Source organism: Thunnus albacares, chromosome 17, assembly GCF_914725855.1.
Source record: "Thunnus albacares chromosome 17, fThuAlb1.1, whole genome shotgun sequence".
Classification (NCBI taxonomy): Eukaryota; Metazoa; Chordata; class Actinopteri; order Scombriformes; family Scombridae; genus Thunnus; species Thunnus albacares.
Window position 1 is genome coordinate 1,781,609 of NC_058122.1, and position 26,223 is coordinate 1,807,831.

At 38.1% G+C, this 26,223-nt stretch overlaps 1 protein-coding gene across 2 annotated transcripts in view; it reads left to right on the plus strand.

Annotated features, from left to right (window-relative positions):
• Positions 1–5,037: 5,037 nt before the first annotated feature.
• The window catches only part of pdxdc1 (pyridoxal-dependent decarboxylase domain containing 1), a 35,142-nt gene continuing 13,956 nt past the window's right edge, over positions 5,038–26,223 (plus strand). Inside the window, exons 1-13 of one of the 2 annotated variants that reach the window (XM_044330111.1) lie at positions 5,038–5,232; positions 10,306–10,436; positions 10,819–10,887; positions 11,032–11,115; positions 12,580–12,729; positions 13,701–13,890; positions 15,409–15,477; positions 15,566–15,644; positions 15,743–15,827; positions 17,155–17,203; positions 17,861–17,962; positions 18,169–18,294; positions 18,625–18,675. In XM_044330111.1, coding sequence (XP_044186046.1) covers positions 10,360–10,436; positions 10,819–10,887; positions 11,032–11,115; positions 12,580–12,729; positions 13,701–13,890; positions 15,409–15,477; positions 15,566–15,644; positions 15,743–15,827; positions 17,155–17,203; positions 17,861–17,962; positions 18,169–18,294; positions 18,625–18,675 — 1,131 coding nt within the window. In that variant the 5' untranslated portion in view covers positions 5,038–5,232; positions 10,306–10,359. The remainder of the gene's footprint in view (positions 5,233–10,305; positions 10,437–10,818; positions 10,888–11,031; positions 11,116–12,579; positions 12,730–13,700; positions 13,891–15,408; positions 15,478–15,565; positions 15,645–15,742; positions 15,828–17,154; positions 17,204–17,860; positions 17,963–18,168; positions 18,295–18,624; positions 18,676–26,223) is intronic. The other variant, XM_044330112.1, reaches the window with a different exon arrangement.

The window sequence follows — 26,223 nt, forward strand, 5'->3', positions numbered from 1 at the left end:
TAAAACCAAAACAGTGAGCTAAAAGAGGCCAAAAGGTTCCATAGAATTGAGAGAACGGCAGAGTTGTTGACAATTCTCTGAGTTAATTCGTTGCTACAAGTGACACTGTTCATATCACACATGTTGATACATAAATATTGATTAGTTCGGCTTTAAATACTTGTTAAAATGTATATAATTGCTACAGTGTATAGTACATAGAACATTATATCACATATTAAGGTATTTATGTGGAATACATATTGGTTTCAGGTAATTTTCCCATGTAGAAACTTACAGACCGTACATAAAAAGGATTTATATACTTGCATTTCTTAGTCCAGTTATTGTAATGCTTTTATTCCTCAATTCACAATGGTGTTCTTAAAAACACTCTCTACCTAAAATCTCTCTGAAAAATACCTCGATTTTTTCAAAGGAGCTGATTTTCACCCAGATTCATATGCTCCTCACAAGCAGAAAATGTTACGTTAAAGGGTTTTTAAAAGTGACATTACGGAGTTGATTGAATGGGGAAACTGGACATCGGAAAGTGGAAGAGCAAAATGTTGTGGCACTGTTAATTCATTAGAATCCCACATCCCCACTGTTAAACAAGTAGAACTTTTATACTAAACAACAATACATTTGATCTGTAAAGAATTCATGACTGAGGTGAACTGTCAATAAAGTTTTAAAAGCTCAGATACTATACTTAAATAACATGAAAATAAATTTATGTTTGAGTCTATGTTTTATTGTACTTTCACTGCTTTTAATAAAAGTTACATTTGGGGTTGCACTGCATTAAACCATAATGTGATGTCATGTGATCAGAGAGAGTCAGCTATGGGGAATGCTGAATGACTGGTGTGTACATACATACTGCACTATCTGCTTGTCAACTTATTTGAATATACACATTTATATTCCCTTTGAATATTAAGCTAACATGGATCTTCATGGACCCAGAGGATCATGTTTGTGATTTGACCCCCTGACCTTTCAAGTATCATTATTAGGTCAAATTCTCCTCTTGACCAACACTTTCATTTCCTTACATTTATATATTAATAATTTGTTTTTGCCAATTACATTTTGTAAGGTTTAGTCAACAAAAGCACTTTGGTTAAGGTTAGGAGGAGGCCATGGTTTGGGTTGAATGTCAATACAGTTAACACAACATGTCTTGTGCTTCAAGTCAATTTTGACTTTTTCAGTATTTAAACAAAACCGTGATATTTCCTGAACCATAACCAAAATCTGTCAATGCCTAAACATAAGAATAAAAAATGTTGATATTGTAGGGAAACAAATTAAATACAGTGTCAGTGAACATTAATGATGAAATGTTAATACATTCAGTAACAACATTTTGATGCAAAAACCTGACCGTGCAAATATGTAAATTGACAACATTATGTTAATACAGAAAGTAATATGCATGGCATTATGCTTTTAAAATGTATTTGCTATTGCTAATTAGTAGTAGCCTATATCAATGTAATTTCCATGACATTCTGTCCTATTCACTTCATAATGTAACAGGTACATTCCTGCTGCTGAAGAGACACAAGCTGTTAACTATTTTCATTTCACTTACCTCATTTGCTTTTCACTATTAACACTTTACTACAAATGTTACATTTTCAGCCTACTACTAGTGACAGTAATAAGTACATTTGCTCTCTACATTTATCTGACAGCTGTAGATATTAGTTACATAAACTAAGATTTGATATAAGATATAATAAACTTAGAAAAATGATGCTGTATCATTGATGAAACATTTATGAAGTACCTAACTTTACATTCACTTACATGATAGATTATACACGTTTACAACAAAACATGTTAATGCATCAATAATAATAATCCAGTAATATCATATTATAACATGACACTCCACATGATCGTTACTTTTACTTTTCATACTTTAAGCATGCTGACAGTATGTATGTACTTTTACTTGAGTCTTGAATGTAGGCATGACATCTTGTTACATTGTGGTATTACCAATTTCATAAAGGATTTGAATACATACTTCTACCATCAGTATAGTTCATGCCATCCAACACTTTGATATTTTCACAGCAGACAGTCTGATTTGTCATGGTAGGAAAAGCACAGGTGTCCCAGCAAGTCATGGCAGTGTGGCAGTGAGCCAGCATGTGCAGTAGCAGGACCTGAAAATGAAGCAACAGTCTAAATGTGTTCTGTGAAAAAGGTCTATGAATATTGCAGCCTCTAGTGGCCGCAAAGGCAGCAGCAAAAATCAGTCAGTTTATTTTACAGCTTCCAAATGTCCTAATAATTTAAAGTTTCCTGGTTAAAACAATGTCATGAAACTGTATCAACATTGTCCTTTCCAGAAACCTTCCTATGCATTTCCAGTTACACATCAGTTTATTTCTGGGAAATAATAGAAAAATATGAAACCCATAAACTAAAACATTACCAGTCAGTCATATGAATCCAGTCTTTAAAGCTTACATTATATTATATGAGCTGTAAACAGTGAGGTACCATTAAGGAACTACCAAAGCACTCCACGTGTTGAAATGGATACATTACCACCCATGGGGGCAGCAAGCTGGGGCTTTTTGTTAACTACTCCATCCCTGATGATAACGAGGAAATGGTATTCAGCAATTACACTGCAGCTTCTTTTCCTTTGTTCTTTCTTATTTTGAGATTCCCAGCTGCCAGTCATTATGAGCAAAGAAAACGTCTGCAAAGAACCCTCTGCAAGTGAACTGCAACTGTGCTGCCTCCTGCTCCTGTTTGGTTTTTGTCTTGTGTTTGTGACACATTTTCAGCAGTATTATTTGTACAGCAATAGGTGTGAGGACACTTTAGTCTTAAATTCTTAAATAAACTTTTTGTTACGTTTACAACTTTTGAAGCTTTTTTAAAAAGGTCTAAAGGGAGGTTGTGTCAAGATTATACAACCAATTATACTGTAGTCTCAGCAAATATTTGCTCATCTCACACCATATTCTCAGATGCAGCAACTGTATCCAGCAGATCATTGACTGACTTGTTTATTCAGAGTCACCTGCTGGGCTGGGAGGCTGGCCACGTTCAACAATGAGCACATTTATGAGTTGGTGTTTGGGTTAGGACCAGCTCCCAGACTGGCAGATTCATGTTTGTGTAGTAGCCTTCCTTTGGAATTTGGATTTGGTTGCTCTGGTGAACTCAGTCAAATCACTCTGTGAAGACTCCTTGAAAACTCATTTAAAAAGAACAAGTCATCCATGACTAAGCCAGTCTACTTTCAAAGGAGACTGCAGAGAAATTAAGTCATGCTGACTTCATGTGCTCTGCGTAACTCCTCCTATTCGGATGTTTGAAAATCTGACTGGTTCATGTGCATACAAAATATATTCTGTTATATTTTTGAAATTAAGTGGCCGAAATGTATTTGTGTCATGGTGTGTCACAAGAGGAGGTCATAATAGGTGTGAGTGATTTTTATGTAGACTACTCCGGTTTACTGGGTAGGCCTGTGATACATCAAAGGACAGTGGTGGAGGAAGTATTCAGAACGCTTACTCAAGTAAAAGTGCAAATAAAAATACTCCATTAAAAGTAAAAGTCCATTGTAAATGGTACTTAAGTAGAAGTGTGTAGTATTACTCAAATAGTGTAGTATTTATACAAGTATTATTCAAAGAGTGCCCTGGTAGCCGAATGATTACTGTGCACATGCCACATAACCGCAACATCCATGGTTTGATTCCAGCTTTGTCTCTCTCTCCCCTTGTTTCCTGTTTGCCTCCTCACTGCCCACTATCCAAAAAGGCAAAAAATACAAAGAATAAAATTTTAAGAAAGTTAAAAAAAAAAAAAAAAAAGAAAAGAAAAAAAAAAGTGTTATTTGAGTATTTAAAGCCATGTGAGGCTGCTTGTGATTTTGGGCTATACCTCAAACTTGTACTTAAGTACAGTACTTGAGTAAATGTACGCTATGTATGCTGTACAGATTGTAATGTAGGGTTATTTGTATTATTGGGCTACATAAAATATAATTTGACTTGACTCGACTAGTTACATTTCACTGCTGTCAAAGGGCCAAAAAATATCCTGAAAGCCATGGGTGGATGAATCCATTAGAGAATCAGGTGAAAATTAGCCACATCTGCACTACCTATTCTGTGTCATACTGAGGCAACAGGCTGAGAGCAGTTACACTAACAGGATCAACAAGCTGAACAGTGAGGCTGGCTCTGTTCTGAACACAGCACCTTCCTAAGTATGATAACACCAAGGTGTACCACTGAACACCACACAAGATCCTTCCTCCCAGTTTACATGAGTCTGTACAACTCCTCTCTCTCTGCTGGACACCTTCATTTGTACTTTATTTTATTGTTTTATTTTTTTCCTACAGTACTTTAACAGCATTCTATTCAACTCTTTCTTGTGTATGCATATTTTATTTTCTTATGCATGCACATAGTATATTTATATTATGTATATATTTATTCCACTATGTATATTGAGAATTTTAGGCACAAAAATGATCCCTTGTGATAGAATTCGATCTTATCTTATTGTAAGTTCCTTTATCTAGGAATATGCATCATGTAAATTTTGACATGAAACTACCAGAGAGGGAAGATATAGAATGAAAACCTGTCCTGCAGCTCTTATCGTCACAAAGTAATTCACATACAAGGAAACTGTGTACAAGAACTAGATAATACCCTACCAAACCCGGAAATAAACAAACCAAAAATAATAACTAGTACAAAAATCATTATACTAATAACAAAAATTATTATAATAATTTCAGCCAATTACCACTGTTAGGGTTGTTCGCGTGCACCTACAGCAAAAAGAGAAAAAAACAGAGGCAAAAGGAAGATGAAGGAATGGCGTTATCAAATTAAAAAAAAACAATTAAGAAAGGGGAAAGGAGGGAAGTTAAAAGTAAGTAAATAAATAAAAGAGAAGAGATAAAAAATATAATCGAAAAAAATATAATCCGCCGTCGTCATCATTTACCACCTGGCAGAGCGTGACGTCAGCGCTGCCAGCGTGGAACGCACGTCGTACGCCAGTCCAGGAAGTAAACTGTCCGGTTCAGTCAGCGAAACGAGAAAGAAGTAAAGTGAGAGCAGCAGATACTCGTTAAATCCAGCAGTTCAACTTGGTTTCCTGAAGCCGTCTGACGGGACACCGCAGCGGTTCCTTGCCACAGTGTTTCTGCGGACACGGTGAAGCTGACAGTTGTGTACGGTGAAGGTAAGCGGAGCTGCGTGTGTGTGTGTCCTGGCTAGCGCTGTGTGTCAGCTGTGTGACCGGCACCGAGCACCCTGCTGCGGCTGCTCTCACTGCGGTGCTGTGCGGGTTACTGCATGTATTTCCAGTGTAACACAGCATCTGCTCTCACTGCGGTGCTGTGCGGGTTACTGCGTGTATTTCCAGTGTAAAACACGCTTTCGCTGTATCACTGATGAAAAAGATTGCGGTGCCGTCTGATGGACTGCTGGTCCTTTAACAGTCAATATGACAGCAGCAGAGCACCTGTCAGAGCCACGTAATGTCACATAGATATACGGAAACATGGTTATCAAATGTAACAAATACTCTCTCTGTGTAATTAATGTAAATACGCCTGCTGATAACTTACTTAATACCTAATAGCTCTTCTGGTCAGTGTAAGACGGTTGCAGAAGTCGATACCTACGATAGTTACTTCTACTACAAATTTTTATTCAAATAATAATGATAATAATAAAAATAACAATAAAAAAATCTGATAACGATATGTCGGCCGATATTGGTTAGCTTTACACAACTCATAATTAGGGGTCCAAGCAGCAAAGCTTTGCTGCTGGACTTCTATTGTTTTTGTTCTCCTTCTTCTCCTTCTTTTTCTTCTTCTTCTTCTTCTTCTCTAGGCTCCAAGCTAACGTTATATTCTGACTTCTGCTTAGAAGTGAGTTTACAGCTCACAGTAACTTAACACAATATACTCTCTTTTGTTTGATATCTATTGTCAAAAAATGTTGCCGACACTAGATATCACCATGATATTACCCTCTAACTAGTTCGTACGCATTAGCTAGGAGGGCTAACTTGTTCTTGTTTTTATTACGTGAATGTTGCTTTTGTTCAACCAATCCATTGGTTGAAGAGTAGGTAGAATTTCAGTCGAGCAAGATTTTTTTGATTGACTGCAACCCTAATTTTTTATAAAAATAAGCCTGTAGTTATTCACTCAGGACATAGTACTGCTTTAAAGCACTTCTAATTTAAGCATTATGTTCATAACTTTGAATAACTGTTGAATCTTTTCACATCTTTTCATGTCATGTCTTTAGCATCAAATTATGAAGAGTAGTACCGATAAGAATCGGTGTCAATATCGGTATTGATAAAATCCTAACAATACCCATCCCTAGCTTAGAGTGAGAATTCTTCCGTCATTTTAATCTCCCAATTCATCTGTATCTTTGTTTCAATGGTCTTCTCCTCTAAAAATGTCAAGTTTTGCGACATTATCTCAATTTTCTTCAGAAACAGTCGGGCAAATCATCTCAAAACAAGGAAATTTCGAAACATGCATCCATTTTGAAATTATACCTTTTTAAACCTGTGTCTTTAAGTCTAGTTTTACATAAATGCTCATAAATCAAAATGAGCTCAGTCCATTGTAACCAAACTTGATGCACATGTTCAGACACAGTCCTGGGATACTTTGCCACTAGGGGGCACCACAAATGCGAAAAGTTTATATCTCGTAATCGGCAGCATGGATTTGGGCAAAATTCAGTTTGCATGATGACTCAGTCGATGCACAAAATTTGATAATGATTGATTAAAGTAGGCGTGGCTTATGACAACAAATCTAGACATTTCACATTCCATACGTCAAAAAATCAAAATAAATCACCCGTACATCTTACAAAATTAATTAACATCTATATATCAGGAAACTACCTACATCTGGGTAGTTGTGGCTCACTTGTTAACCTCTTTCTCTTCTCTTCCTCCTCGGCCTCCACCAGCCAGATAGGTTAGGGTTTTGTGTTTTGTTGGCACACATCACACACTCTGTTCATCAAGTTGCTCACTCTCATTGACTTCAATGCAGTCATTTACTAATTGTATGCAGAAGTAAGTTAATGTTTAGTGTCAACCGCTGTCAGTGACATCTGTGTTGTCCTGATGGTCTAGTGGTCTAAACACATGCCCTGTAACTGCACAATTATTGCAACCAAGAAATGTGCTTTCCTGTAGGGCATGACATTTTATAGTTGAAAAAGAAGCTTGTCACTACTCTCTGGTGGACAGATTTTAAAATAATGACACTGTCACTGTGTTGCTATTCTTTGGCATGTTTTCTGGCATTTTTTGGCATTTCTATACCACAATTTCTTGTCCTTTATTGGCTGACATATATACAGATACTGATATACTAGCTAATATCAGTTGATATATTGGTCTTGTTGATTTATTGGATGGGCTCTAAAATAAATAAAACTCATTAAAAAAAGAGGCCAGTCCTTATCTTAAAATAGCTCATTTTGGCTCCAGGTTTAATTTGATTTTGTCATGAAAATTGGCAGTGTATGTGATAGTTGTATTTTTAATGTTAGTTTTGCAGCTTAAATTAGTATTTCCTTTTAATCAAATTGTTTTATGTATTTGAATATATTCTGAAAGAACCAGTATTCATTCATTTTACAGTAACAAATTATGACAAAATACCTTTAAACGTTTTTGTTGCATTACAGATATTGTATTCATAGTACTCCCGAACCCTTTCAGAGCTGAAAGGAAATGTGTGTGTATTTAATTCAATCAGGTAATTGAAGTATCTGTTACGTACCTTGAGGACAAAGTCGAGGCAGCTTAGCCATTCAGGTTTGAAATAGTTGGTAATGCTTTCATAAAACAATGTCTTGTGTCATTGATCTTTGTGCAGCAGCTGTCCAAAGTAAACACACAGTGAATGGGCAAATGAAGTGTCATAATCATTTGAATGCTCTATTGTATTCATTCCTTGAGACCTAAAATTACAGCCTATCAAGTGGAGAGACCTTTTCAGGTTGTATTAAGCATTGCAGTGGAAGTGGTTTATGTTTGTGATTGTGAGAAAAATGTTCAGTAATAATTAACCAAAAGGTGGCCAAAGCTAATCTTCCGTCATTTGACATGCTTTAAGGTGACCTAGATGGGCTGCAAAGCACTCGTCCCTCCGCTGGCAGCACTTGCCGGTGTGCAGAGGCAGGAAGCCAGTGAGGGATCATGCTCATGTTGCAGTGCTACTGATTTCCTCTGGTTTGTTTAAGCACAAGTCTGGAAGTGAGGCATGCATCTGGGCGGGATAACATGAAGAACAAGCATTACACCCTCCCAGTGAAGCACGCTACTGAGACATCCATATGTATGTTTTCTTATATCCAGATCTGCGATGGGAACTTCTGTGCCTGTGGCTGCTAATTACCAGCAAGTGTGTAGGTTCCAATTAATGAGTATCTCATGAGAACAGGATCGCATTCAGCCCTGCTAAAACTGTAGCTTAGTTTTTGCAGAATCTTGGGTACATTCATTCTCAATTAACGCAGCTGCGTGTGTCCTCTTCATTCTATGTTCTCAGACAATATAGCACCTTGAACCACCTTATTGTTTATTTTTGTTTACAGAGGTAATACAGCTATGGAACTAATATATTAACAGCAGTGATGTCGTGCACACTTAGCTGTAACAATGCTCTGGTTCCTGAAAATCTATTGTGTAAACAGTGATCATGTAAATATTGACATTAATTTCTTTCAGTGACTAAGTTAAGAAAGTTTCATTCTTAATTGGTTGTCAGTAATCATTAAATAGTGCACAGGTCAGAGGGTTAGGTGGGGTTTTTTTTTAGATATGTGAATGTATATTCATGCCAAACTGTTGCATTTCATGTTGCAATATGTGTGTCAGAGCCCATAGAGTCATACGGGATGTAAAAACATGTGCAAACACCATGTAGAAGAGGAGGGCCTTACTCTGATTTGCAAACTAAGCTAACTATCAAAAAACACAATTAGCTCAACTATCAACAGTTTTTCAATTTTCAATTTTTCTGTCTTAAAACAACAATCAGGAGCCCAAATGAACATTGAAACATATTTTTTCTCTCTGTAATTCTTCTTCCTGTTCATACTGACCATCAGAAGATCTCTTCATAATGTACTTACAGTGAAAGTGCATTGCTCAGGGGTGCAAACAACAAGAATAATGCTGGGATTGATTTTGTTTGCCCATGCAGCTTTACTGTTGACACTTGACATTTTGGTGTTGAATATGTTTCTGTGATGGATCTCCCCTACCAGCAGCACAGTTTTTTTCCCTGCTCTGATTCTGATTTAGTTTCCATTTCAGCTTACTTCTTATTATTTCATCCTTATTTATGTGTCATAAATATATTTGGTTGTTATTGATTCCATGTGTTAATCAACAGAGATATTTCAAAGATTTCACACATGTAAATATATTTTTTAAATTTGATCATACTGTATAAGCTTATGCATGTTTATTTATTTTTAGAATTAACATATCAGATTGACTGTTCATGCTCTGAGTAAACACGTGATTGATCACGTGATCACTTGAGAGTCTCATTTGAAGGTTTCTCCTACTCTTTGCTGTCAGTAGGAGTCACTTAACTTTCTTATTCACACGTTGGCTCTTTAGAGCATTTATAAGTGTATTTCTTAGATGTTTTATACATTAAAGCCGTTTTTGTAATGGATGTGACACTTCATTTATGAATCTTCTGTACTTATCTTTCTATTAAGACAAAATATACTTACCTTGAAGAGATTGTTTCTCTTCAAGGTAAGTACAATCTATAAAGTTTAGTGTGCTGCAGCCTGCTGGTTCTTGTGCTGGCCCCCATAACAAAGTCTAGTTTAAAGGGTTCATTTCAGGCTTAACGGGAAAAACAGTGGAGACTTGAATAGGTGTGTATCACAGTTGTAATGTGTTTACAGTAAGTGAGGAGGCACTCTGCCTGTTCAGACAGAACAGACCTTTGGGTGGTGCTCTGAATAGATAACTACAGCTATCATTTGGTCTTTATGGTTCTCACTGTCTGCTGCTTATTGATCTACATACAAACCTAAACATGTTGGAAACAATGGAGACGGTATTTTACCATGACAGACACACGTTGTTTATGTTTTTACATGTGAGTGTATGCTGTGAATACAAAATCAATGTGTCTAGATGTATACTGTGTAAATACTATATCACACACACACTCATCAGTGTTCTGTCTTAAAAATGATTATCCTAATATTCTTTTTAACTCTTTCCCAGTACACACATACACATACACACACACACACACACACACACACACACACACTTTAGATGATGGTGGACGTCACGCTGGCTCAAGTGGGCAAGAATCTGAGTGATGCCATGAGGATCTTGGGAGATGGACAGAGGTGAGATTACAGCCTATTGTCCTCATTATTATAATTAACTAAACAAGCAATAAATATGACAGCTTGGAAAATGATCAGAAGGTAAAATTATTATCTATATATATAACTATATCTGTTTCAGACACTTTAACCCTTTCCCCTCCGTTAGTCGAACATCTCTCCCTTCTCTTTTCTCCAAACGTTAATGCTCTTTAAGATTATGAACATACAACTTTTCCACTAGGAAGTACCACCCAGCAAATTAGCAAAACACATAAAGCATCTGTATGTCTGTGTTAGGTATGAATTCAGACCTAGAAGCACATGAATAGAACATTACATAATATACCAAACCGGAGCATCCTGAGGTCACTGTGTGTTTGTGGTGTGTGCATCTGTGTAGAGAGCTGGAGGCAGGAACAGAGAGACGGCGCTTCAGTAGAACCAGCATTCCTGGACCCCTGCAGGGAGAGTAAGATACACACACACACACACACACACACACACACACACACACACACACACACACACACACACACACACACCACAATCAGTCCAGGCTGGAAGTTTCATGTTTTCTAATCTAATCAGTGGCTTGTTTGCATGTTCTGTGCAGTGGTCAGGATGTTGCCACTATTCTGCACCTAGTTCACAACCTCATTCATGAAGAGGAGGAGGAAGAGGACAAGCCAAGCCAACAGTAAGTAGAACTAATCAGTGGGAAAAATGTGCATAACCATAGTATTTGCACTCTTTCAATTTTCTGTTTTAGATCATGTTGAAATCCAAATCCTACTAATAAGTAACGGATACTATGTAACCAGTGGTGAAAGAAGTACTTAGATCCTTTACTTAAGTGGTACCAATACAACAATTTAAAAATACTCTATTACAAGTAAAAGTCCTGCCTGAATCCTACTTAAGTAAAAGTACATAAGTATTTGCAGCGAAATGCACACAGGTACGATATTTCCAGACTCAATGAGGAAAAACATGTTGTAAATGAAAAGTAGCTTCAGTGAGAGATACAATGCTGCTCAGTCTTTGCTAAACGGCCGCTCTGCTGACCGTAAACACCGCGACATTAGAGTTAGTCAGTCTGGTTGGACTGGACACGCACAATGCATTCTGGTCGTTGTAGGACTCCCCCTGAATGCAGTATGGGGAATCTACAGCCTTTTTTTTTCAGTTTTCTCCAGTCATAGGGCACCGATTTCAAAAATAATTGCATGATTTTACTACATAGGTGACGTAGTTTTAAGAAATCATCATATTCACAGCGGTGAATTCTACCTTTAATGTATTACTATTTGGTGGAGCTGTTAACAACTCATAGACATGTGAAATGTGACCCCGACTACACACTGCTTTTTGTAAGACGTCACTGGTTTCATCTTTAACAATGTGTTGTATTTTAAAAGCTTGTTATATTATCCATTGAGTCAAATCTTCTTCTGCAAAGTAACTGCTGATGAAAACTTGCCTTTTGGCTAACTTGGGTACATTTACATTTGTTTGAATGTTGATTAATGTACATTGTCCCTTTCCATATTAAAAAATAATTAAATTAAATAGTAACTAAAGCTGTGAAATAAATGTAGTGGAGTAGAAAGTACAATATTTCCCTCTAATATGTAGTGGAAGTATAAAGTAGAAGTATAAAGTAGCATAAAATGGAAATACTCAAGTAAAGTACAAGTACCTCAAAATTGTAGTTAAGAACAGTACCTGAGTAGATGTACTTAGTTATTTTCCACTACTGTGTGTAACTACGAGTAAGGATGATGCAGTTTCTGATGTATGTGGCAGTTTTAGTACTTCAAGATGTAAAGTCAACAGTGAAAAAGTTGAGTAATGTCAGGCTTGTCATTTACTGATGAATGAATGTTTTTTTTTAATAATAAGGAACCTTATTATAAAAACACATTCTTGTACAGTACATATATGGTTCTGGGTTATCTGGAGAAGTTGTTTATATGAAACACCTAAATGACCTGATTGCTAGAAAGAAGGAAAGAAGCACTGGGAAGAGAGCTGTCAAAACTAAAGCAAATGTATTTTACTGAAAACACTTTTTCAAGGAAATAGGTAAGGAATGGGGGGGAATAGACATTCCTTAACAGAAAGTGTACAGTATGATAAAGCTGCTGTTTGGTGTCTCCAGTAGGATGCAGAATGTGGGTGAACAGGGTCACATGGCGCTGCTGGGTCACAGCCTGGCAGCCTACATCTCAGTGTTGGACAGAGAGCGACTGCGGAAGCTGACCACTCGGATCCTGTCTGACACCACACTGTGGCTCTGCAGACTGTTCAGGTAATCCTGTGGCTACAACCCTGCAGTACAGCTACAGAAAACATGTCCCTTGGTGACATGATGATTACACAGTTACAAGCATCAGAAGGAGCACATTAGCTTACTATCACTGCTGTTTTAGACATAGCAGCTCGACAAAGTCCTCTTTAAAGTCTCTGACACACAAGCACAAGGCACAAGGTGTTCCATTGCTTTAGTGACTTCCTTGTGGTTTATTTGCACAGTTATTAGCTGTGAAGGGAGGCCTACATCTTTTTGATGCCAGTGTTAAAGGGGCGGGACAGCATAGCATGTTGCATCATAGTGATTACAATTTGACTGGTGTTTTTGTTCAACTTAAATTACAAACTATTAAAAATAATGTATATTTTAATTATTTAAAAGATGTTTGCAAAGAGAGGAGCAAATATTTCCTTGAATGAAAATGGTCTGTTTAAAGAATAAAGTTCAGGAGTGGTGAAACTATGGAATGATCTTAATGATGATTTAAAAGTATGCTGTACAGTTCAGAAATTCAAAAGAATGTTCAAAAATAATGATATTAACAGATATTTAATAATTGTTCAGTATCCCATCATAATAACTCCGTTTTAGTTTGTTTACTCTGTTGATAGAATGTATTAATACAATGTCTATCACCATGTGTACAGTATGTACTGTATATACAGTATGCGTATATAGATGTATGCTTACATATACGTATATGATATGTACATGTGTATGTATGCATGTGCATGCTCAATTTTTGTATTGAGAGAAAGGTAGTTTTCTGTTATTTAGATAAATAAAAATCAATCAATAAAAAAAGATTAAGATAATTTCACAGCTTGTTCTTTTTTAAAAGAAAGCTTGAACTCCATTAGTTTTGTCACGAATGTTCTTATCAGAATTTTGTTAGCCTATGTAATAAATCTAGGCCTTATTAATTCTCATGACTTGTCTCATCCACACCAATGTAATCTGTCATTTAGGTATGAGAGTGGTTCAGCCTACTTCCATGAAGATGACAGGGATGGCCTTGTCAAAGTGTGTCGGCTGGTCATCAATGCCCGTTATGAAGAATATGCCTCTGAGGGCTATGCAGTCCTCAGCTCAAAACAGCCAATCATCTACCAGAGCGCCTCCTGCAGGCCTGGCCTGGGACAGCACCTATGCAGCCAGGTAGGAAGGGTGGAACACACAAACTTACAAAGTTTCATGGAATTATCTCTCGTAGTGATTGAATAAATTTTTGTCTGTAGAAAAATAGCAGGCAATAGCAGGGAAACTGTTGTCACTCAGTGTTTTGACTTTTTGATTTTTCTGAGATGCCTTCAAGGCTCCTGGACTTTTAAACCAACTTTTTTTTTTAGAAGTTAACCCACCTACATCACTTTCAAGTTTTAAATAACTATGTTGTGGATGTGTAGTGCTCACTGTCAAGCTTCAATACATTTTGAGTGCTGACCGAATTTTGTATTTAAGTATCAAAAGCTCTGTAGTAATTAAGGCTGTTACTGAATACCTGGTCAGAATATTCTTCACTTATTCAGAATTTTAATGTTATTCTGAATTTTATTTAGGAAAGTGCCTTGTGCAGTTGTTTAACACGAATACAACATGAAACATTGGTGCATATACAGCACCAATCAAAAGTGTGGACAATGCCAAGAGTGTGCCAAGCTGTCATCAAAGCAAAAGGTGCTTTGAGGAATCTTAAGATTCGACACATATTTTGGTTTGTTTAACACTGTTGTTTACTACATAATTCCATGTGTTATTCTATAGTTTTGATGTTTTCAGCATTAATCTACAATGTAGAAAATGGTAAAAAAGAAAAAAAAGAAAAACCCTTGAATGAATAGGTGTGTCCAAACTTTTGACTGGTACAATAAGAAACATGTTTTTGGAGAAAAAATGTGTTTAAAGACATCTGTTGAACCTCTGAACACAACATGCTACATGTGTTCATGTATTGTCTGTCGTGCTTGTGACCACGCCCAGCTGTGATGTAACATTGAACTCAAGTGCAACACTACATCACTGTTGCACAGGGTGTGGAAGGAGTATTAACTCAGTGGGTGAAGGCACTTGATAAATATTATTTTGTTGACATTACTACTATTATATTATGTTATGGCACAATATTACAGGGTTATAAAGACAGCCCTAGAACACATTTACATGCAGGATTTTGTCATAGTCATTCAGATTACATTGTATTGTTAGCCATGCTAGTGATGGTAATGTTGGTCTGTCAACTGGTTGGTCCACCACTTTGGTCCAGAAATATCTCAAAAATTAATGGACAGATTGACTTGACATTTTGTACAGACATTGGTCAGATATGGTCTCCAGGCAATAAATTCTAATAAATTTGGTGATCTCCTGACTTTTCATTTAGCGCCATCATCAGGTCTAAATCCTAATTTGTCCACTACTTTGGTTTATGACCAAATACCTGTAAAACTAAAATCCTCAACTGTACTTTGTATCTAGGGGCTATTTAGCAATTATTAGCATGCTAACTTGGTAATCTAAGATGAATCTAAGAATCTAAAATGGTAAATATTACTTGTTACATCAGCATGTTTACATTTCATTGTGATCATGCTAGCATGCTGGTGTTAGCATTTAGCTCAAAGCACCTCTGTGCATATATAAATAGGAACTGATTTTTATGTCACTCTGTGTTGTTAGCTCGGCCTGCCTCTCTCCAGTTTGTGCACAGTCCCATGCAACACCATCTTTGGATCCCAACACCAAATGGTAGGAGAATCCAAATTCAAAACACACATAACTTTCAGGTAGTTAAAACGAAAATGATTTTGACTTGTATCATATCGTTCACTATCAGGATGTCGCCCTGTTGGACAAACTAATCAAAGAGGACATAGAAGCTGGGAAGCTTCCTTTGCTGTTGATTGCCAATGCAGGTGAAGGAACACCCTGTTCAAACACCAAACTTCACTGTCTACAATTGTCTATAATTTTTTATGAGAGTAGATGTGGACTTTTGACTTTTTATTCTCAGGTACTCCTGGGGCTGGCCATACAGACAAGCTTGGTCGTCTGAAGGACCTTTGTGATCAGTACACCATGTGGCTCCATGTGGAGGGGTGGGTCATTTTATTACTCTCTATAATAGATGTTCTTAATGTATGCACCTCATGTTAAACATTAGTTCACCAAATGAATTGAGATAGCCTCATACTGTATATGCAGCTGTAAGTAAATGTTCCACATCAGATGCAATGTCAGTGCAGCTTCAGCACACATATCCCATGAACATGTATGTTGTTTCCCTCTGTGCCCTCCTTCTTCTAGATACTGTTAGCTTTAGTGTTTGCTTTTGGAAGAGCTTCCTCTTTAAATGTTTGTCTTAAAGCAACCCAAATGCACCCACATGGCACACAATAGAAAATGTATTGCAGAGGTTGCAGTTTATCTCTGAACTGCTTTTGTCTGTTCAGGTAGTAACACCAATGACTATGTTTACGTGCACAAAATATTCCGGTTATGGCCCTTATTCCGAAAAAGGCAATATTCCCACTAAGCTGTTAACATGTCTAATGAAATTTAATATTCCACTTATATTCTCATTTACATGCAGAGGGTTTTCAGGGTTTCCCTCTGCTCCAGTGGGAGTGGAAATCACAAGATCTCTACAGGCAGTGAAGTAAACCAGTCATGTGAAAAACATTAGTGAGCTGCTGCCTGATATTTATCAGTGATATGACTGATATTATAAATTTATAGTTACAGGCACATCCAGTACCTAGGTTGGCCCATGATATTTACTACACTGCTGAGTGTTTTTGGTGCATCACTCCGAGTCGTCACCATCAGTCCATGGCTGCATGTTAGCATAATAACCAATCCGCTCTGTCCCTGTGATGGAGAAGGTGCGTTCTGTTTTTCCAGCCCACCCTGAACAGCTCTCCACTCTCCTCTCATTCCTCTCCTCCGTCTGTCGTCCTGCTTCAGAATATGTCATCTTGCCTGCACAGGTGTAAACAGGCAAGAGGCCGTGTGTCACAGACTGTGGTAAAAACACTGATTGAGACTCATATTCTGAATGCACTGTATTCATGTCCAAAGAATGCTCCTAAAACCAGAATATTATCGGCAAATCCCACGTCTTAATCAGAAAATGCTACTTTTGGAATAAGGTCTAATTTGGAATATCCAAATGGGATATGCTATTTACATGTCCCGTATCAAATTCCAGATATTGTCATATTTGGAATAATAGTGGAATATTAGTGTGCATGTAAACATACCCGCTGTCATAAAATAGATGTCGCACATTGTCAGTGTTTTCTTTAAGATAAACATGCAGCCTTAACCTTTATATTCCAAAATGAGTCCAGTGTAGTCATTGAAGTCTCTTCGCCCATTACTATAATGTTAACACTTACTGTCATGCTGTGATTTCTTCTTCAGAGTCAACCTGGCAACTCTGGCACTGGGTCAGGCTACATCTGCTGTCATGGTAATCTCATGTTAAAATGTTTTCATCCATGTATCGTTTTGTATATCTTAACCTAAGGCCTGGGACCCCCAAAGGAGTTGCAAGATAAATCTAAGGGGTTGTGAGAGGATTAACAATATAGAAAAGTAGAAGAAAACATACTGTGTTTCTGCTGCAACCAATTTTTATTCAGAATCTTAATCTGATCTTTGCTTTCTTGTTGTTTATGAATTGCTCAAAAAAGTATTTAAACAATAAAATAATCTGAGAGGGAAAAAACATTCTTTGGTTGAAGTATTCATTACCGGTGATAAGGGGTCATATCGTTACTTCAAGAACTGTTGTTCCTCAGCAGTGCTACACTCCCTCTGTGGACCAGATGCAGATTATCAATAAGCATTGTAACTCTTTCTGCAATGGTCCTGAGAGCCCCAAAGCCATTATTTTTACAGAGAGATGAAACCAGCAATGTAATAATTTGTGCACAGTGTGTTGGAGGAAAAAAGACAGGAAAGCATCTCAGTCTCCACTCTCCACTCTTGCCAACTTCTGAGCCATCCCAGCAAATGTTATTGTCCCACATTGCTTTGATTATAGAAGCCAGACACCCTGGAAATGCCATGTTATGTTGACTTTGTGACTTGTGTGTATCTGTGAACATTGCTCTTTCCCCTCCAGGCAGCCACCAAAAGTGACAGTATGACGCTGACACCAGGTCTGTGGCTGGGATTGCCTGCTGTAACTGCTGTCACCCTCTACAGACATGAAGACCCAGCACTGGTAGGCTCATATAGAGTACACTTCCAAAGCAATTGATCCAATACACCTTTTTAGGGTAGTTTTACCCAGTATTTGAACTATCCATGTTCAGATGTGCTTTTATCAATTAACATTAGTTATAGATCAGTAGTATTCCCTCCATGGCCAGTGTCTTTGTCATTCTCTAAATGCCTCTCTTCTTTCTCTCTCTGTGTTTTTTTTCTTAGTCTCTGGCAGCAGGTTTGACCTCCAGCCAGCCAGTGGAGAAGCTACGAGCGCTGCCTCTCTGGCTCTCTCTGCAGTACCTCGGTCACAATGGAATTGTCCAGAAGATCAGACATGCCACTGCTCTGGTGAGTATAATTACACTGTAGCTCACAGCTGATATTGATTTGTAGGTGAAGTCATGCAAACTGAGTGATAGTGTGTGAGATAGTGTGTGAACTCCAGACCCTCAAGATTTACAAAGAATTAGATCTTTGGGAGCTTGATGAGACAGAGTTGCGGTTAATGACTGCTGACTGAAATACATAAAAATATAATATTTGAAACATCAGCAATACATTATTGTCAGAAATTACATTTGACACACATGTCATATTAACAAGTTAAGCATCATTGAAATCATATTCTTTACTTTGTTTGGAAAACAGGCATTTCACCTTTATCTCTCTCCCGTCTAGAGCCAGCAACTGCTGCAGAAGCTAAAAACTTTGACCTCCATCAAAACATCGGTAGGTGATCTCTTGATGTTCTGCCATAGATAATAACATAATGTCTACCATAATAAATGGTGAACAGGTTGTCAGATATTTTGTGAGAACTTTATAATGGCTATTTCGCTCAAATAAGTGAAGAAACACAACACAAACAAGAAGCAGGAAGACAATGCCAAGTAAGAGATACTCCAGAGATACTGTCCAGATACTGGAAAATACCAATCTGTATTGTTTTAAAACTATAAGAAACTAATTGTTTTAAAACTCATGCCCTCACGCATGTACCTTACTAAATATAGAACCCTACTATTTGTGTCATAGTGGTGCTGCAGTCACCTTTCACAGCACTATCCACTACATGCTGCCTTGCCTGGTTTTAACTACTGACAGAAAGACTACACAGCTGGGATTAAAAAAGTAACAACCTTCAGGATCTTATATAAAAATATGACATTTAAGGTATGATGATAAAGGTATACATTTCCAACAAAATATGTTATGAAATAAAAGACATCATAACAAAGAATTCTATAAGTAGTACTAAAATCTAACTTTGGCCTCTAATTTCACAGCGGTAAACTGGCTGTATGGCAGATAATCGTGGGTGTGTTGATCCTGATGTGCTGAGCTTTGACTGGACTTTAGAATCAGTTAAAGGATAAAGAAGTCTGGTGTTATTCTATATTTTTATTATTGTCATAAACACACCACAACCAACAAAGTGTCCATCTCTCAATACTTTCTGACCTCCCTACCCTGTGGCTTTAAGCCCCAAGCCCATTGGTTTCCACTGAAGACGTTACTCTTTAAAAACGACTCACAAATACATAGTTTCATTTCTAAATAAGGCTCAGTAATTTCTGAAAACAGATGGTCCTTGTAGTTTTTAAGCAAATATACATTTGGTGCTCTGCTGCTGGTTTTCTGGCAGCAGGACGATGTGTGTGGGACTAAGTCAAAATAAACTACAGTGTGTGTGTGTTCATGGTAATGAAGGAACATGTCACTCAGTGCAACAGTGTGGTTCACTGATGTGATCTTAATAGTTTTTGGACAACAATGGAAAAAGAAGATATATCAGACTTAGATACACACACCATACTTGCTAGTAGATCAATTAATTGTTAATTTTTGGACTGCACATGGGATTTGTTGACAATAAGAAAAATGGAGATTATCACCACTTTTAAATAATAGTAGACACATTTTCTCATTCTCTCTAATGGAGCAAGTCCTTGTCCCTGATTTCTGTCAGTAGCTGAAGGTAAATATTAGTTTGTCTTAAGGCTGATGGATTTCAGTGGTAAACTAACACTTGACAGTTCATCTTCTGTTGAACTGTGATGGGGTTCATGATATCAGTAATTGAGATGGCAACACAGCTCATTATATTCAATTAGCTTCACCTTTTCAGTATGATTACTGCCAGCTTTGCACATGCCACTGTGAAACTAGAAGCCTTTGTGTCTGTGTAGACACAATCTGAACACTCTACCTCAAGTTCATCATATGACAAATAAGACGATTTTTTAGATTTTGGTACAACTTGGCCCATAGATTGTTATCTTATATAATTACCACCCCGTCACGTGTGAAACACATGTTGACATAGAAATATTGGCTAATAAGTGATTTAATTTGCATATTAGACATCTCAGGTAGAGCTGCCATGGTATTGATTTTTTCCTTACCGCACAAATTAGTAAAGCCATTCACCATTGCTGTAACCACCATTTAAAAACAAGTAATTTAAACCTCAGGTGTTATAAAATAATTGGTTCCTAAACACCGGTTAACTTTTCAAATGCATTTATCCCTGTAGTAGTCTATTCTTTATAGCCTCTATAGTCTAAGAGGCTGATTTTGCAGCAGGAATATTGGTCGGCATACGGCAGGCACGTCATTCTTTATGTCAAGCCTAAGAGAATAACGATTGTCCCATCACTTGAGCCACTCACTCAGCGGTGAGTGGTGATCAGCTTGGCTCTGTGGTGGGTGAGACGTGATTGTGTTACTGCGGTAATGCAGTTACCGCAGTTTAAAGGAGTGCAAAGGTTCAGAGCCTATCTATGTATCAATAACTAACATGAAGAAATGACTTCCAGCTGTTTAAAGACAAAACCCATTTCTGTCTATAGGATGTGCTTGAGGCAGAGATCTCTCTCATCGAGGCTTTGAGCATGGTAAAACCAGAGTTATGTTGATACTGAAACAGCCTCGGGTACAGACTTGCCTTCAAGGCTTGTTCACTGGCATCCACTAAATGCAAACTGCTCTGATATGTAATGTGATGTAAATTCACCCTAGTGAGTGTCTGGGATTAGTAGAATTACACATTACCTATACTGTAATCAAGATGCAGTGAACAATCAGTGTTGGGGATCAGAATCATCACACAGTGGTACTAAAACTCATAGTAGCTTGGTAGTTTTCTCACAGTCAGCCACATTCATGTGAAGATGCTTCAGAGTTTTTAGTACCACTGTGTTAGTGAGATGTGTATGTACCAATAGGCGCGTGTGTGAGTGCTTTCTGTATGTATGTGTGTATGTGTATGTATAGCTGTAGTTCATAGTCAGTGTGGGTTGCCTTGGTTCCAGGGCGTGGTGTCGCCGATTCCGCCCATCTCCGGGGCTTCACTGCGGGACGTTCTGGGCTCTCTCATGCTCTCTATTGTAGGTGGGACCAAGCCTCTGCCTGTCTCCCTCACTCCGACCTTCCCCTGCCACTTCCCCTCTGTTCTCCTTTTTCTTCCTTTTCTTTCCTCTTTTCACTCCTGACCATTTTCCTTCACCCACATAAGCTCAGCAGTATTTGGGTCTCCATTGGCTGATGGACTGTTCACTTCTTCCTAATTGTTTAGGATGTGGACCACTCAGGCATGTTCTTTGAGGTACTTCAGGGAATGCCTCACCACACTCATTATGTTTTGTTGCCTTTGGAAGAAAGAGAAGGGTCATGAATAATTAATGAATGTGTCATGTGCTGTTGCAATTCATCACTTATTTTAGTTTAAAGGTGCAGTGTGTAGGATTTAGTGGCATCTAGCGGAACTTAGCAGAAATGGAATATAATTTTAACAAGTATGTTTTAATTAATGTATAATCACCTCAAAATAAGAACTGTTGTGTGTTCGTTCAATTAGGATGAGTCCTTCATATCTAGATAGGGAGTGAGTCCTCTTCCATGGAGCCCGCCATGTTGCACCGCCATGTTTCTACAGTAACCCAGAATGGACAAACCAAACACTATAGAGAGGGCCTTTTGTGTTTTTCGCGAGTTTCACGGCCACCTACATACACGGTTCTCCTACACACTTGGAAGGGGAGGGGGAGGGATATTCAGTTGGTTGCAATCTGTAACCTCACTGCTAGATCTACTAAATCCTACACCCTGGTCCTTTAAAATCCGAATACCTTGCAATGTCATTAGACCACTGATGTCACTTTAAGAAACATTTATAAATATTCCAGTATTCATATTACTTATTGATATTGTGACCTAGTGTTGGAATGCGTAAATATCCATAATCCATATGTATAAATATGCAAACTCTTGACTTTATAGGAAATTTATCTCACTGTTAGAGAGCAAGCTGTTTATTCCACTAAGCATACTTCCCTGTCATGCTCACGGCATGCTAACCTCAATCATATGCAATGTCAAGGTTTTGCAGAACATGTTGAGATTCCTAATTTTCAATTGTTAGGACTGGAGTAATTTGACATGGCATTTTAGCATTTTAGCCTGTTTCTTTGGAGCTGAATGACTGCCCACATCTCTGATTTGTTCAGTGATTGAAACAGGTCTGTTGTTGTGCTCATTGATGGCTGTGCCCTGAAAAATGCTAGCACACTTGATGAAGTCATTGTAGCCGTATAGGTTGTTGTGAGTTGACTTTCAGAGATTAATATTCGCATTCTGTGTGAAAGTACTCATGACAAAAACTACAGTTCGCAAAAAAACATATTGACATGCGAATTAATCGCATGAAAAAAATGCCCCCAGTGTGTAAAGGCCTTTAAGTTGTAATTGGTAGCTGGTAAGTTAACTCTTAACTTACCAGCATATTTCTGCCATGATAGTGGAAAAACAATAAGTTAACTGCTACTAGCAAGTGCTACTGCAGTTTCTGTGTTGACTAAAATCGGCAGAATGGATACATCACTCAGTATTGAATAATCACCTAATTGTCTGGCAAATTTCTTTTTGTAGTTTAGAAACAAACACCTAACAATATAGCAAATATGTCGGCACACTGAACATTTCATTCAACCCCCCAAAAGGAATTGTTTCAAATTGCTGTTAATCAGCATGTCCTAAACATGTTAAATCATTTTGATGTTGTTGTTTCCTATCTTATAAGGGTTTTGAAATTATAGTCAGATGTCTCAAAGATTTCCCAAACATTTCCAGGATTAATTATTCATCCTATGGTGCTGTATCTGCTGGACTTTTTAAATTCTCTGGCCTTCACAAGTCATCACAGGAGAAACTGTAGCTAGTCCAGAATGCTTCAGCAAGTTGTTGATACAGTTGTAGCTGTTGAACTCCAATCTTCAATGGACCATTCTCAGTTGATAGGTAGGCTGTGACAAGCAGAATCAAACTCAAGATTCAGTTGATCATATATTTTATTTATTTGTTGGTTTATTTAACAGGGACAGTGCACATTAATAAACATTGCTGGAAATGCAGACGAGACAACACAAATGATCCAACAAATACTCAACTCAAAACCAGACCTTAAATACAGACAAAACTAATCAGGGAATGGGTTACAGGTGATGAGACACAAGGGCAGGCTGGGAGTGATTGGCTGAGGGAAACACAGGAAGCAGGGCAGGGCTGACGAGACTGATACAGGGCAGGTGTAGGGAAGACACAGAGCAGGGCTAACGAGGGTGAAGCAGGGCAGGTGAGGAGGAGTACATGAAAACACAGGAAACACAGTAACAAAACCAAAACCCAAAAAACAAAATACTCTAAATACAACCCACACCAACCTGTCCAAGAACCATCATGAACCCAAACCAATGTACACAACACACCAGGCTAAACAACAAAAGGCAGTCGAAACCCACCACCCAAGAAAACCCATATGACCCGAAGGACTAAACAGAAGTGCAAACCAGGAGACCCCAAAGAACACAAGAACATAAAAAGACCAAAAAACACACAAAGTCTAGGCAGGGTGTGACAATAAGCCAAAGGTTGTGTTGTCTTTTTAGCCAAGGAAGCGGTGGGGCTCTAGGGATGGCAAGGTCAATGGTTGGGTGGGCCACCTCTTTAGGCCAGACTGGAAAATTCAACAAATATTTCTTGGATTACCATACAGAGATTCATGGTCCCCAGAGGATGACTCTTAATGTTGTATTGGTGATTCCTGACTTCATGTTATGCCACTGCAAGGGTGACATTATGGGCGCAGAGTGAAATGTCACCACAACTATTGGATAGATCACCATGACTTTTGGTGCAGACATTCTTGTTCCCAACAGGAAGAACTGTAATAATTTATGTAATCCCCTAACTTTTCATCTAAAGCTATCATCAGATCAAAATTTAAATTGGTCCAATACTTTGCCTTAAAACCAAATACCTTTTGGTTTAAGACCAAATACCCAAATGTTAACATGCTAAACTACGGTGGTGAGCATGATAAACATCAGCATGTAAGCATTGTCATTGTGAGCATGTTGCTATGCTGATGATACCATGTAGTGCAAAGCACTGCTGTGCCTAAGTACAGCTTCACAGAGCTGCTAGCATGGCTGTAGACTTTGTCTTCTTAAAATGCATTGTACAATTACTGTACAGTTACCCTCCTTAATCCCATATAATTTTAACCCATCCTGCTTTATCAAGATGCAGTAGAAGCAGGTCAAGCAAAGTAGCCCAAGCATCCTTTTCTTTAGACCAGGCCCAGGGGGATATGTAATTCCTCCAGCATGTTCTGACCCTGCCCCTGGGTCTCCTCTTACTTGGAGGTGCCTTGAATACCTCCACAGAGATCCGTCCAGGAGGTATCCAAATCAGATGCCCCAGCCACCTTAACTGGCTCCTTTCTACATAAGGGGGCACTGCTCGTAACAGCAACTTTAATGATGTGAAATGCAACCATAATTACTGTCACCTATTCTCTGTCATCTTTTTTGCTCGCTCTTTTCTTGCTTAAAATTTCTTTTCTGAATTCCTTTATCTTTCTGCTTGGTTGAAAACACCTTACTAGTTGTATGTACGGGCTCCTGGTATGGATGTCTTGTTGTCCACCATAGCTTTGCTGATTGTTAATTCCTGGGTTCTGTCTGAGTCTGATGCTTCATCTAGTGCTGGGTTCCTGCTGGTCATGCACTTTTGATAGCAGTTATGAATTAACTTTACCTCTCCTCACTGATGTATGCGCTCTGGTCTGTGAGGTCCAACACTGAGAGAAGAAAGCCATTATGAAAAGACTGTCTGAGCTGGTGCCTGTGCCTCAGCCCATCGGCAGTCTGCCTTTATTCAACATACTGTGACTGCATGCATACGCAAAATTATTTTTATCTGTTTGAAGTGTCCTCAAAGGCATTCATGGTGTTCCACATTACGGAAGTAAGTTGTGTGAAGAACCCACACCTTTTTCCTCCTTGACACACCAGGCCAACCACTGCATAAAATGGGTGTTTTTGTCTGTTTTGGAATGTTACAAAAATATCAGAACAATTCCACTATAGGAAAGGGGATTTCAGATGTCTTTAGACAAATCCATCAAGAAATTTGTTTGAAGCATACTGAGGCTTTTAGGCCTGGCCTGGGTCTAGTAACCATTTGGCTCTCATTATGTGTAATACATATTGGAGTTAACTTGCTGGTTTTCTAACTTGACAACACCACACATGCCTGTGAATTATTCATGACCCTCACATCAACAATCCAGAAACACTAGTGTTCATTTCAGCCCCACCCAGGCATGATGCTTGCCCTAACCTTTCACCTGGATGTCATCAATGATGGGCTTCACTGCGGGTTTTATTTCCTGTCTTAGGGGTTCAAAAGATGAGGAAATGTATCACAAGTAACTTCACTAAGATCAATGGTTTGGTGAATTCGATTCTGGCCAAATTTGACACAAATATTAATAGATTACTAAACAGGAGACACCAACCCTGGGTGACATACAGTACTGTGCAAAAATTTTAGGCACCCTAGATGTTTAGATTCTTATCCATTATGCAATACCATCAGGGAGGTGTCTGATTGGTCCCAAATTTATTCATGACATGACAATGACCCCAAGCATACAGCTAGAGTCATAAAGAACTATTTTCAGCAACAAGAAGTATGATGAGTCCTGCAACAGATGGTATGGTATGTCCCCCACAGAGTCCTGATCTCAACATCATGGAGTCAATCTGGGATTACATGAAGAAGCACCTGAGATGGCCTAAATAATAAATCCACAGAAGAACATTCTTTCTCTAGGATGGTTACAACAACCTACCTGCAAGTTACCATGAAAAATGTGTTAAAGTGAACCAAGGAGAACTGCTGCTGTTTTAAAGGCAAAGCTGCTCACAGCAA